Below are 11,010 nucleotides of genomic sequence, written 5' to 3' on the forward strand. Positions count from 1 at the left end.
TATATTTCGTATACTTAAACTAATTTATTCTTGAGCATATTTTAATTTATTTCATAAAATATTAAAAAAAACTGCGTATTTAACTTATTTATATTTAGTTGAACCTTTATATCTGAGCAATTTTATTATAGACTCTTTGAAAGGTTACCTATTTTCGTCACGAAATCAACAGAAAAGATTGTGAATAAAAAACTGGAAGACGAAGGAATTTATTGACCGTTTTACTTCTTTACTTGAAGTGCAGTTAGCGTCTATTCAAATGTGGAGAACGTCGACGTTACTATATTTATCACCAGAGGTATATGTCTTAAAGAATTGCAGTTGTCAGACGATTAATGTACACTTACAGTGCGACATAGAACGTTATCGTTAGAATCGATCTGCTGAAGTTTGTGAGAATTGGAAGTTATGACGATATGTTCTGAAATTTGATTAGTGTTCGAGAAAGAATTAGCCTATGTAAGTAATAAAACCCTAACGTTACCATAGTAACCATTTACAACGACCTCTTACGTCCAACACAGCAAGCAAGTTATAGCAGTTTGTCTGCTCGTTGGTTTGGAGAGATAGAGAATAAGAGAGAGAGAGGGGAAAAAAACTAGTTGCTTCATACTTAGTGAATACTTTCAAGGTAATCATTCTTTCATTTATGATTCAAAGTCTATGAAAAAGAACCTTACGCCACATGTTACTTATTACAAAAAGAAATGGATACAAACTTGATCACTCAAAATGAATACTTTACGAACTAGTTTGTTAAGTTAGATTTGAATAAAATTTTTTTGAAGTTTTTAGTGATTTCGGTTACAAAGTTACCCATCACGATCATATAAATCAACGTACAAGTTATTTTGGAATTGAATGAGAACGAAACCGAAAATTTTCATTCCAGATAAAATGTAAATTTTAGCGAGAAAGGAACGAAAATTATCAAATAAAGAGAAATCCATGAAGTAGACTAACATTCTTAGCACAAAGAGAACTTATTTCTTGACCGAAAATACGTTGTCAAAAAATAGGAAGTACAAAAACAGCAACAGTGTTTTAGTTCTTTTGTTACAGTAAAAAAAAGTCAGTTTTGACAAATAACAGTTAACAAAACTAAGACTTGTTTTGACAAATAACAGTTAACAAAACTAAGACTTGTTTGACAAGTAACAGTTAACAAAACTAAGACTTGTTTCGACAAGTAACAGTTAACAAAACTAAGACTTGTTTCGACAAGTAACAGTTAACAAAACTAAGACTTGTTTTGACAAGTAACAGTTAACAAAACTAAGACTTGTTTTGACAAGTAACAGTTAACAAAACTAAGACTTGTTTGTTAACAGTTAACAAATAACTTGTTTTGACAAGTTAACAAAACTAAGACTTGTTTTGACAAATAACAGTTAACAAAACTAAGGCTTATAAGAATTGCTTATCGATTGGATTTTCTTTTAAATATGTTCAAAGTTTTCAAATGATTTACAAAGCTGCTGTGAGGAAGAGATAAGAACATTAAAAACATTTGAAGAAAGTGAGGCTTAAAACTTATCTCAACTTTATGAAGTTCTAGGTATCTCAAAAGGTATCTCTTATTTTAGTTTTTAACTTGTCAGAAAAATTACGCCAGTCCGTAATTCGAAATAGAACTCACAACTTTATCAGCTTATAAATGTAACCGTGGTTGCTGTTAAACCTTATCGACCATCGTGAAGTTCGCAAGTTAGGTTATATTTGATAGCGTATCTGTACAAGTTTGGAACCTAGTTAACCCTTCCCATAAAGCAGTTTGCACGCTAATTTTGTCTTTATTACGCGCGATACCTCTCGTCTGAATAGTTGCATAACGTATATAAGTATGGTGTAAGAAAGGTCTTCCAGCACGTGGCTGAATTACGAGCCTGAGATTACAGAAGACCGTTTATAATTTTCTTTTCTAGGAAATAATTGTTGAGTTCAACACATTAGAACTGAAAGTGCTTCTGCTTCTTATCAATGGCTGTTTTCCAGAAAACAACCATGTGAATGTTTTTTATGCAGCTCCCCAAAACCATGTAAAGTTTTAGGTCTGCTGCTTTGAAGCTATATTTATACATAAAAGTATCTTGACAAATGTAGTGCAGAACTTGACAAGTGTGGTTAAACATTCTTGCTGGATTCCACTATCTTTCTCAGAAAAAAATAGCTGTTGATTTTGTGGTGTACTTGGAAGCTTGTGAACCAATATCAGCTTTAAAATCCATATATATTATGCTGTTGACAGTACAAGGAAAAATCCTTAGCTTCATTTCGATGGATTTTTGTTTCAAACTGTCCTTTATTACAGCGACAGCCTAAACTCTCTACTGAGTTAGTCCTTCAACTATCATAGAAAACATTGAAATCCCATTTATTTAAAACAATATCCTCTAGTTCTACACCATTCAGCAATCTCGTTTACTATTTAGTTTTAAAGACATTTTACATTACAAGTACAATTAACACTGTGTGATTTGACAGTAAGAATAAACACTTGTCTATTACACTTTGACTGTAGCTTTAGAGCCACTGGGGCCCCGCTAGTACAGCGGTATGTCTCCGGATTTACAATGCTAAAATCAGGGGTTCGATTCCCCTCGGTGGGCTCAGCAGATAGCCCGATGTGGCTTTGCTATATGAAAATACACACACACATTAAAGCCACTGTACCCTTATCAGAGAAATTGTAGCTACTGCACGTGTGTTAACCCAAAAGCACAATTTATGTCAAGCATAAAGAGTTGGAGTAGAAACACTACCCAGTATCCGTTAATTTTTTCATGCCATTCTTATTTAACCAGAATTATTTCTCATGTTTATTTCCAGGACTAACAATCACTATTACATTTTCCTAAATATTCCCGGTACAAAAACTACGGGCCTTTGTTTCCTTGGTACGTCAGACTCTCACAGCTTGACGACGAAGAGCGACACAGCTGACAGCCACAAGTTAAGGCTTCGTAGTAGACGTATTCTGCTAGCTGAGTTTCAGCGAGTTTGTCGCAGTGTTTCAGTTTCACCTTTCGTTGTTGTTTCTTGCTATGCATGCAGACAGGATGATAAGCCTTCTTGTAAGGAAACCGCCAATCTGCAATCTAAGAGATTGAAACGATAGAAAATATCAGTTGATAGAGCAATGCGAGATATAGTTGTATTTGATGTTAGCGTAGTTATTCTAATGTAGAAATGAGTTCAAAGTTGACGGATAAGGTCATGTGAAGGGTATTTGTTTTGAATGTTATTATAGCGATTCTTATAATCTATTAGTTTTTCAGCTGACTGGACAAACAATGCGGTTGTGATTTTAATAACAGTTTCTTTATTGGTTGATAAAACAACGTGGTTGTGATTTTAATAACTGGTAATTTTTCTATTGGTTGATAAAACAATGTGGTTGTAATTTTAATAATTGATAAGTTTCTCTGTTGACTGATAGAATAATGTGATTGTGATTTTAATAATTGATAAGTTTCTCTGTTGACTGATAGAATAATGTGGTTGTGATTTTAATAATTGATAAGTTTCTCTGTTGACTGATAGAATAATGTGGTTGTGATTTTAATAATTGATAAGTTTCTCTGTTGACTGATAGAATAATGTGGTTGTGATTTTAATAATAGATAAGTTTCTCTGTTGACTGATAGAATAATGTGGTTGTGATTTTAATAATTGATAATCTTCTTCGTTAACATGATGAAGGAAAGCGTTGGACGTTTGATTAGAATATACTGTAGTGTTTGAAACATATATTTTTCTTTGCAAACTGATACAATACCATAGGATATAAACTTGCTTGAAATCTTAGTGTACGGGACTAATAGCCATGGTGTTGCTTAGCGCGAAAATAAAAAAAACCAACAAAACCCTCACTGGGTCAAGAGCTTAAGAAATTAGATGCTGAGATCCGTGGCTTGATTACCCATGATGTAATATAGTTCATTGTGTAGCTTTGCTTGCAATGTACAGAGGGAATATAGTTCATTGTGTAGCTTTGCTTGCAAACAATAGCTCTGTACGTTGTGTCGTATTCATATTGTTGACAAATTAACTCGTTAAATAAACTTACTTAAGGAAAACCACTTTATGATATCGTCTGAATACAATTTTCACGCTTCCTGTTGCAACGAATATCACATCTTCAGACTCAATGACCCTTCCTTCCAGTGACATAGCGGTAAGCATGCGAACTTACAATTCTAGAAACTATTTCTCGATACCCATTGTGTAATTTTGTGCTTAATTACAAACAAGTAAACAATCAATCCAAATCGCTTACTAACAAACGAGAAGATAAGTAAACGGTATTGTTTGTGTAGTAAAGATAATACTCTAGTTTGGTGCGAGTTGTTAAACAAACAATTCCTACGAGAAATTACATTTTTGTTGGAAACTTTACTTTCAGTTAACTCTATGAATGTAACTGTCACAGTTTGATTTTTAATTTCGGCGAGTGTAATTATTCATTAGTTATTACGGTACATTCAACGTAAATTGATAGTTTTACACTGCTTATAAGGTTACACTGTGCAAAATATTTGCAACATTCTACGTTGTTTAACAATTAAGTGCATTGTCGTTATTACCACATTCTTTAAATTTAGTTGACACAGTGCACTGTTTTTCATCTAAGCACAACTTATCCAGTTCTTTGATTAATTGTTTATTTCTATATTAGCAATATCTAGTTTCTCTAAAAGGAAAACCTCTATCAAAGTTCTTATACAGATTGAGACTAGTAACGTTGAATTTACTGACTGTGTTTGTTTGTTTGTTTTGAATTTCGCGCAAAGCTACACGAGGACTATCTACGCTAGCCGTACTTAATTTAGCAGTGTAAGACTAGAGGGAAAGCAGCTAATAATCACCACCCACCGCCAACTTTGGCTCTACTCTCTTACCAACAAACAGTGAAATTAACTGTAACATATAACGCCCCCACGGCTGAAAGGGCAAGGATGTTTGGTACTGTGACGTTGATTCAAACCCGCGACTCTGAGATTGCGAGTCAAGCGCCCTAACCACCTGGCCAAGCCGAACCACTACTAATTGTGAATCACCTGCTGGGACAGCAGTAAGTCATCGGATTTACAACTCTAAAATCAGGGGTTCGATTCCCTCGGTGGATACAGTAGATAGCTCGTTATGGTTTTGCTATAATAAAACGTACACACACACGCGTATACTAACTGTGATTGAATCATGTGATAGCTTTTGCGTAAATATTGTTTAACGGATATAAGTTTAGATAAGCAAAACATAAATGTAAAGAATTAACCTGTTTCAATAAACTATATTTAAATAACACTCATTTTTATGCTGTTTTACGCTATTTATATTTATAAAAATAAATACTTATTTATATATTTATAGAAGTGAGCAAATAGAATAATAGACTTCTTTATTTATATTTCAAACACTCTTAGTTGAGCGATAAGACTTAACGCTAGTGGTCAGGTCTCTTTTTTAAATTACGCGTAATATCAACATTAATGGCCTGGCATGGCCAAGCGCGTAAGGCGTGCGACTCGTAATCCGAGGGTCGCGGGTTCGAATCCCAGTTGAACCAAACATGCTCGCCCTTTCAGCCGTGGGGCGCTATAATGTGACGGTCAATCCCACTATTCGTTGGTAAAAGAGTAGCCCAAGAGTTGGCGGTGGGTGGTGATGACTAGCTGCCTTCCCTCTAGTCTTACACTGCTAAATTAGGGGCGGCTAGCACAGATAGCCCTCGAGTAGCTCTGTGCGAAATTAAAAAACCAAAAAAAACAAAATCAACATTAATTATTGAAACTTGCCTCTCCGGAATCGCATCGCCCCCAACAAGACATTGTATTCAAATAATCCCAACACTGGTGTCCATTACTGTCAGTTCTCGTGGCTTTGAAAGTGTACTCTCGTTTGTGACAAGCTAGAGTTGACTCGGCGCTTTTAACTGCAGACGCTACCGATAAGTGCAGCCACAAAATCAGCGTTGGTAAACATACCAATATCATTTTTTCTCCCTTATAACTCGAAATGCTGAAATAAAATAAATAGTTTAATAAATATAAGTTCGAATTTCATTGATAGAAAAATAAAAAAATAGTAATAAATGTAAAATGCTAATTAAGAAACATGTTTATAAGAACAGAGCTTTTGGAATCGATAACGTTTAACTGTCGACAATGTACTGTTTATTTGTTAAACAGACAAGGTGAATGCTCTACTTGTACATTCATTCAAAGTGGATCTGTTTCAAAATGTCCACTAACGATGAACCATCATGTTATTCTACCATGAAAGTCTACGGCTTTTGTTTTAATAATGTTCACTTATTTTATCATCAAGTGAAAAAGAAAACAAAGATTCTGTCCCTTTACACTTTTAGATTATACATGAGGAGAAAGGAGGAAACTGAAGAAATCGCCTCGTGAGGACCTAATTCAACACAAGATTAATGAAGACATGTTACAGTGGGGATACCTTATCAACACACCATCTGTGAAGATATGTTACAGTGGAAATACCTTACCAATACACCATATGTGAGCATGTGTTACAGTGGAGATACCATACTAGCACTGCTATCTGTAAAGGTACGTTAGAGTGGAGATACTTTACCAATACTGCCATCTGTGAAGATATGTTACAGTATCTTACCAACACATCATCTGTGAAGATATGTTACAGTATCTTACCAACACTATCATCTGTGAAGATATGTTACAGTATCTCACCAACACTATCATCTGTGAAAATATGTTACAGTATCTCACCAACACTATCATCTGTGAAGATATGTTACAGTATCTTACCAACACATCATCTGTGAAGATATGTTACAGTATCTTACCAACACATCATCTGTGAAGATATGTTACAGTATCTTACCAACACTATCATCTGTGAAGATATGTTACAGTATCTCACCAACACTATCATCTGTGAAAATATGTTACAGTATCTCACCAACACTATCATCTGTGAAAATATGTTACAGTATCTCACCAACACTATCATCTGTGAAGATATGTTACAGTATCTCACCAACACTATCATCTGTGAAGATATGTTACAGTATCTTACCAACACATCATCTGTGAAGATATGTTACAGTATCTTACCAACACTATCATCTGTGAAGATATGTTACAGTATCTCACCAACACTATCATCTGTGAAGATATGTTACAGTATCTTACCAACACATCATCTGTGAAGATATGTTACAGTATCTTACCAACACATCATCTGTGAAGATATGTTACAGTATCTTACCAACACTATCATCTGTGAAGATATGTTACAGTATCTCACCAACACTATCATCTGTGAAAATATGTTACAGTATCTCACCAACACTATCATCTGTGAAAATATGTTACAGTATCTCACCAACACTATCATCTGTGAAGATATGTTACAGTATCTCACCAACACTATCATCTGTGAAGATATGTTACAGTATCTTACCAACACTATCATCTGTGAAGATATGTTACAGTATCTTACCAACACATCATCTGTGAAGATATGTTACAGTATCTCACCAACACTATCATCTGTGAAAATATGTTACAGTATCTCACCAACACTATCATCTGTGAAAATATGTTACAGTATCTCACCAACACTATCATCTGTGAAGATATGTTACAGTATCTCACCAACACTATCATCTGTGAAGATGTGTTACAGTATCTCACCAACACTATCATCTGTGAAGATATGTTACAGCTAGACATGTTTCTTCTAATATGATGTTTTACTTTAACAGCAAGATCATGATCCATTCTAAACGTACACATACTTCTAAGATAATAAGCACAGAGTTAAATTTAGAAAAGATACAGTTTAACTGTGGTGTTTGTAGAAATATGAATCAGATATTACACAGATAAATTAATGTATACATGTATATATGAATCAGATATTATACAGATAAACTAATACATATATATATATATATAAATACTGTAATCAGATATTATACAGATAAACTAATACATATATATATATATAAATATTGTAATCTGATATTATACAGATAAACTAATACATACATACATATATATATATATGAATCATATATTATACAGATAAACTAATACATACATACATATATATATATATGAATCATATATTATACAGATAAACTAATACATATATATATAAATACTGTAATCTGATATTATACAGATAAACTAATACATATATATATATATAAATATTGTAATCATATATTATACAGATAAACTAATACATATATATATATGAATCAGATATCATACAGATAAACTAATACATACATACACACACATATGTATATAGGAATCATGTTGTTTACAAGTAAACTGAAATATTGTAATCAGATATTGTACAGTTATTAAATTAAGCAGCTTGTGTATTGTATAGAAACCAAGTGATTTATTCAAGTATAAGAACAAGGATCTACACATAGAAAAAAATCACAGTCAAACTTGTACAGAAAACTTCGTATTATATAGTAAGTATAAGAATTCTATATTAAACTGTTGTGGTATTTCTAGACTAATTTTAATTTTCTTCAGAATACTACGAGTACCAAATGACCAATAACGGGACATTTGACAGAAACTGTGTTCCTCAGACATCAGCTATTTTTACTTCCAAAAAAGAAAGATATTATACACAAGGTTGCATGCATTCACAATCGAAATTCAAGTGAACACTTGAACAAGCGATGCGTTTTTAACTGAGAAAGTTTGTTTGTTTGTTTTGGAAATTTCGCACAAAGCTACTCGAGGGCTATCTGTGCTAGCCGTCCCTAATTTTGCAGTGTAAGACTAGAGGGAAGGCAGCTGGTCATCACCACCCACCGCCAGCTTTTGGGCTATTCTTTTACCAACGAATAGTGGGATTGACCGTCACATTATACACCCCCACGGCTGGGAGGGCGAGCATGTTTAGCGCGACGCGGGCGCGAACCCGCGACCCTCGGATTACGAGTCGCACGCCTTACGCGCTAGGCGCTAGGAGAAAACTTTATTTTTGCTTTCTCGCTCTACAGTCTACAGAAAAAAATAACGCAAACGAACTTGGCAGGGGTTTAGTTTAGAGAGAGAGAAATCAGAAGAATTTCCTCTCCGACTGGAGTGGTCAGGAACGTTGTGGTTCCTCTTCGTCCCCTCACATGAAAGATTATTTAATTTTGCTTGGGAATTTACCTGTATTTTACTTTGATTTGTTTAAGGGGATGAAGTGCGGTGGGGCATGATAAAAAATGATGGGTGAGAAAAGGGGAAGCGAGACAAAAGCGACACAAGAGAAGTAAACCAGGCCAGAGCCCAATGTCCGAAAACCCGATGAGATATCAATTGAAAACGGCCCGATTCCGGGCTTGGCAAAAATATTGCCTTGGCTGGGATCTAAAGATCCAATGCCTGAATTTGGATGTGGGGGGAAGCGGGAGTGCCTAAAGAAAACTTATTTTCACAGAACAGTCTACAAATGTTGAGGATTCAGCTTAAGTTTTACACCGAATTATTATATAGCTGGCCCGGCATGGCCAGGTGGGTTAAGGAGTGCGACTCGTAATCAGAGGGTCGCGGGTTCGAATACCCGTTACACCAAACATGCTCACCTTTTCAGCCGTGGGGGCGTTATAATGTGACGGTCAATCCCATTATTCGTTGGTAAAAAAGTAATGTGTAATTAAATACTAACAAGAAGCTATGTATTAAGAATATAAGTTAAATTTTACTTATCTTACAAAAACGTCAATAAGCACATAAAAGACGAGAGAAAAGGCAGCTAGTCATCATCACCCAACGCTTAGGCTACTCTTTTACCAACGAATAGTGGGATTGACCGTCACATTATAACGCCTCCACGGCTGAAAGGGCGAACATGTTTGTGTGACGGGGATTCGAACCCGCTACCCTCAGATTAGGAGTCGAGTGCTTTAACCACCTGGCCATGCCGGGCCAACTGTATTATTAAGATATAAATTTAATAAAAATAACTTACGTATTACAATAAAAATATCTTTAAAACTTCTTTGAAATAAACTATGATGTAGAAGATAGCATTATTAAACTGTAGTATAAAACAAATAATATGTTTCACTTCCACACGTTGCAATGCGCAGATAAGAGAATTTAGCATCGAAATAAAGATATGTAAAATAAGTGAATAGTTATAGAACCTAATTTTATGAAATTAACTAAATAACACTATGTGTGTTTAAGGTAATTTATCAGACAGACAATATCTATCTTATATAAAGAAATAAAACCATTACATAACCGGAAAACTCCGGAAAAATTGTATTCCAGTTTCAACCTGTTAACAAATACATATTTAATTTATTGTTAAGCTGGAAGTTAAGTTAATTTAAGCTACAACATTTCGATATATTAAAAAATAGGATGAATTTGTTTTCTTTTATGTAAAAATAAATGGGTATTTTATTACTTTTAATACAACATTTATTCTGGAAGTAAAACAATCATATTTTATAATCAAATGTAAAGTAACACTGGACATTTTTATCCATTACCTTAACTATTCTATAAATGTGAGTTTCTATAGAAGAAGAGCCATTACGAATGTGTATTTTTTTTTTCTAACATATAACATTCTGTTATATGGGATTCATAAAAGAGACGTATGCTGCTATTCCATAAATAAAATTGAACTTACCACTGTAGTGTCTGGGAGCTTCTTTCAACTGCAGACTTGTGAGCTCAGAGCTAAAGGAAATCCCACATCTATAAGCTGCGCACAAAAAACGGTTTGTTCAGACAGCGCAATCTTAGAGTTACTTATATCTACAGAAAGTCTGTTTCAGTGTAAATTAATAGCGATTCTTTGATTGGTAGATGTCCTTACAACAAATTGTGTCCATGATTTCGTTTTTATATTACAATGATGAAGTTAACAATAAACATTGTCAAATGATATTGTAAAAGCTACAAACTTGGAAGTACGTCTTCTAATTATGAAAGCATAAAATTACTTAAAGACAAAGTTGAATTTCACACAAAA

General features: G+C 34.1%; 1 protein-coding gene across 1 annotated transcript; it reads right to left on the bottom strand.

Moving 5' to 3' along the window:
* Window positions 1–2,806: 2,806 nt before the first annotated feature.
* On the bottom strand, window positions 2,807–10,764 carry LOC143228135 (thyrostimulin beta-5 subunit-like). Its single transcript, XM_076459451.1, has 3 exons — window positions 10,666–10,764; window positions 5,799–6,021; window positions 2,807–3,098 (listed from the first exon to the last, which is right to left on the bottom strand). The coding sequence occupies exons 2-3, from the start codon at window positions 5,994–5,996 to the stop codon at window positions 2,877–2,879; spliced, it is 420 nt and encodes a 139-aa protein (XP_076315566.1). The 5' UTR covers window positions 5,997–6,021; window positions 10,666–10,764; the 3' UTR covers window positions 2,807–2,876.
* Between the last annotated feature and the right edge of the window lie 246 nt (window positions 10,765–11,010).

This window comes from Tachypleus tridentatus, chromosome 10 (genome assembly GCF_004210375.1).
Source record: "Tachypleus tridentatus isolate NWPU-2018 chromosome 10, ASM421037v1, whole genome shotgun sequence".
Classification (NCBI taxonomy): domain Eukaryota; kingdom Metazoa; phylum Arthropoda; class Merostomata; order Xiphosura; family Limulidae; genus Tachypleus; species Tachypleus tridentatus.

Bases quoted from the DNA above. Each gene is read 5' to 3' on its own strand.
- LOC143228135 (XM_076459451.1), bottom strand. From the start codon at position 5,996: ATGATATTGGTATGTTTACCAACGCTGATTTTGTGGCTGCACTTATCG. The intron at 3,099-5,798 runs GCAAGTTTCAAT...TCAATCTCTTAG, and splicing joins GGCGATGCGATTCCGGAGAG to ATTGCAGATTGGCGGTTTCC.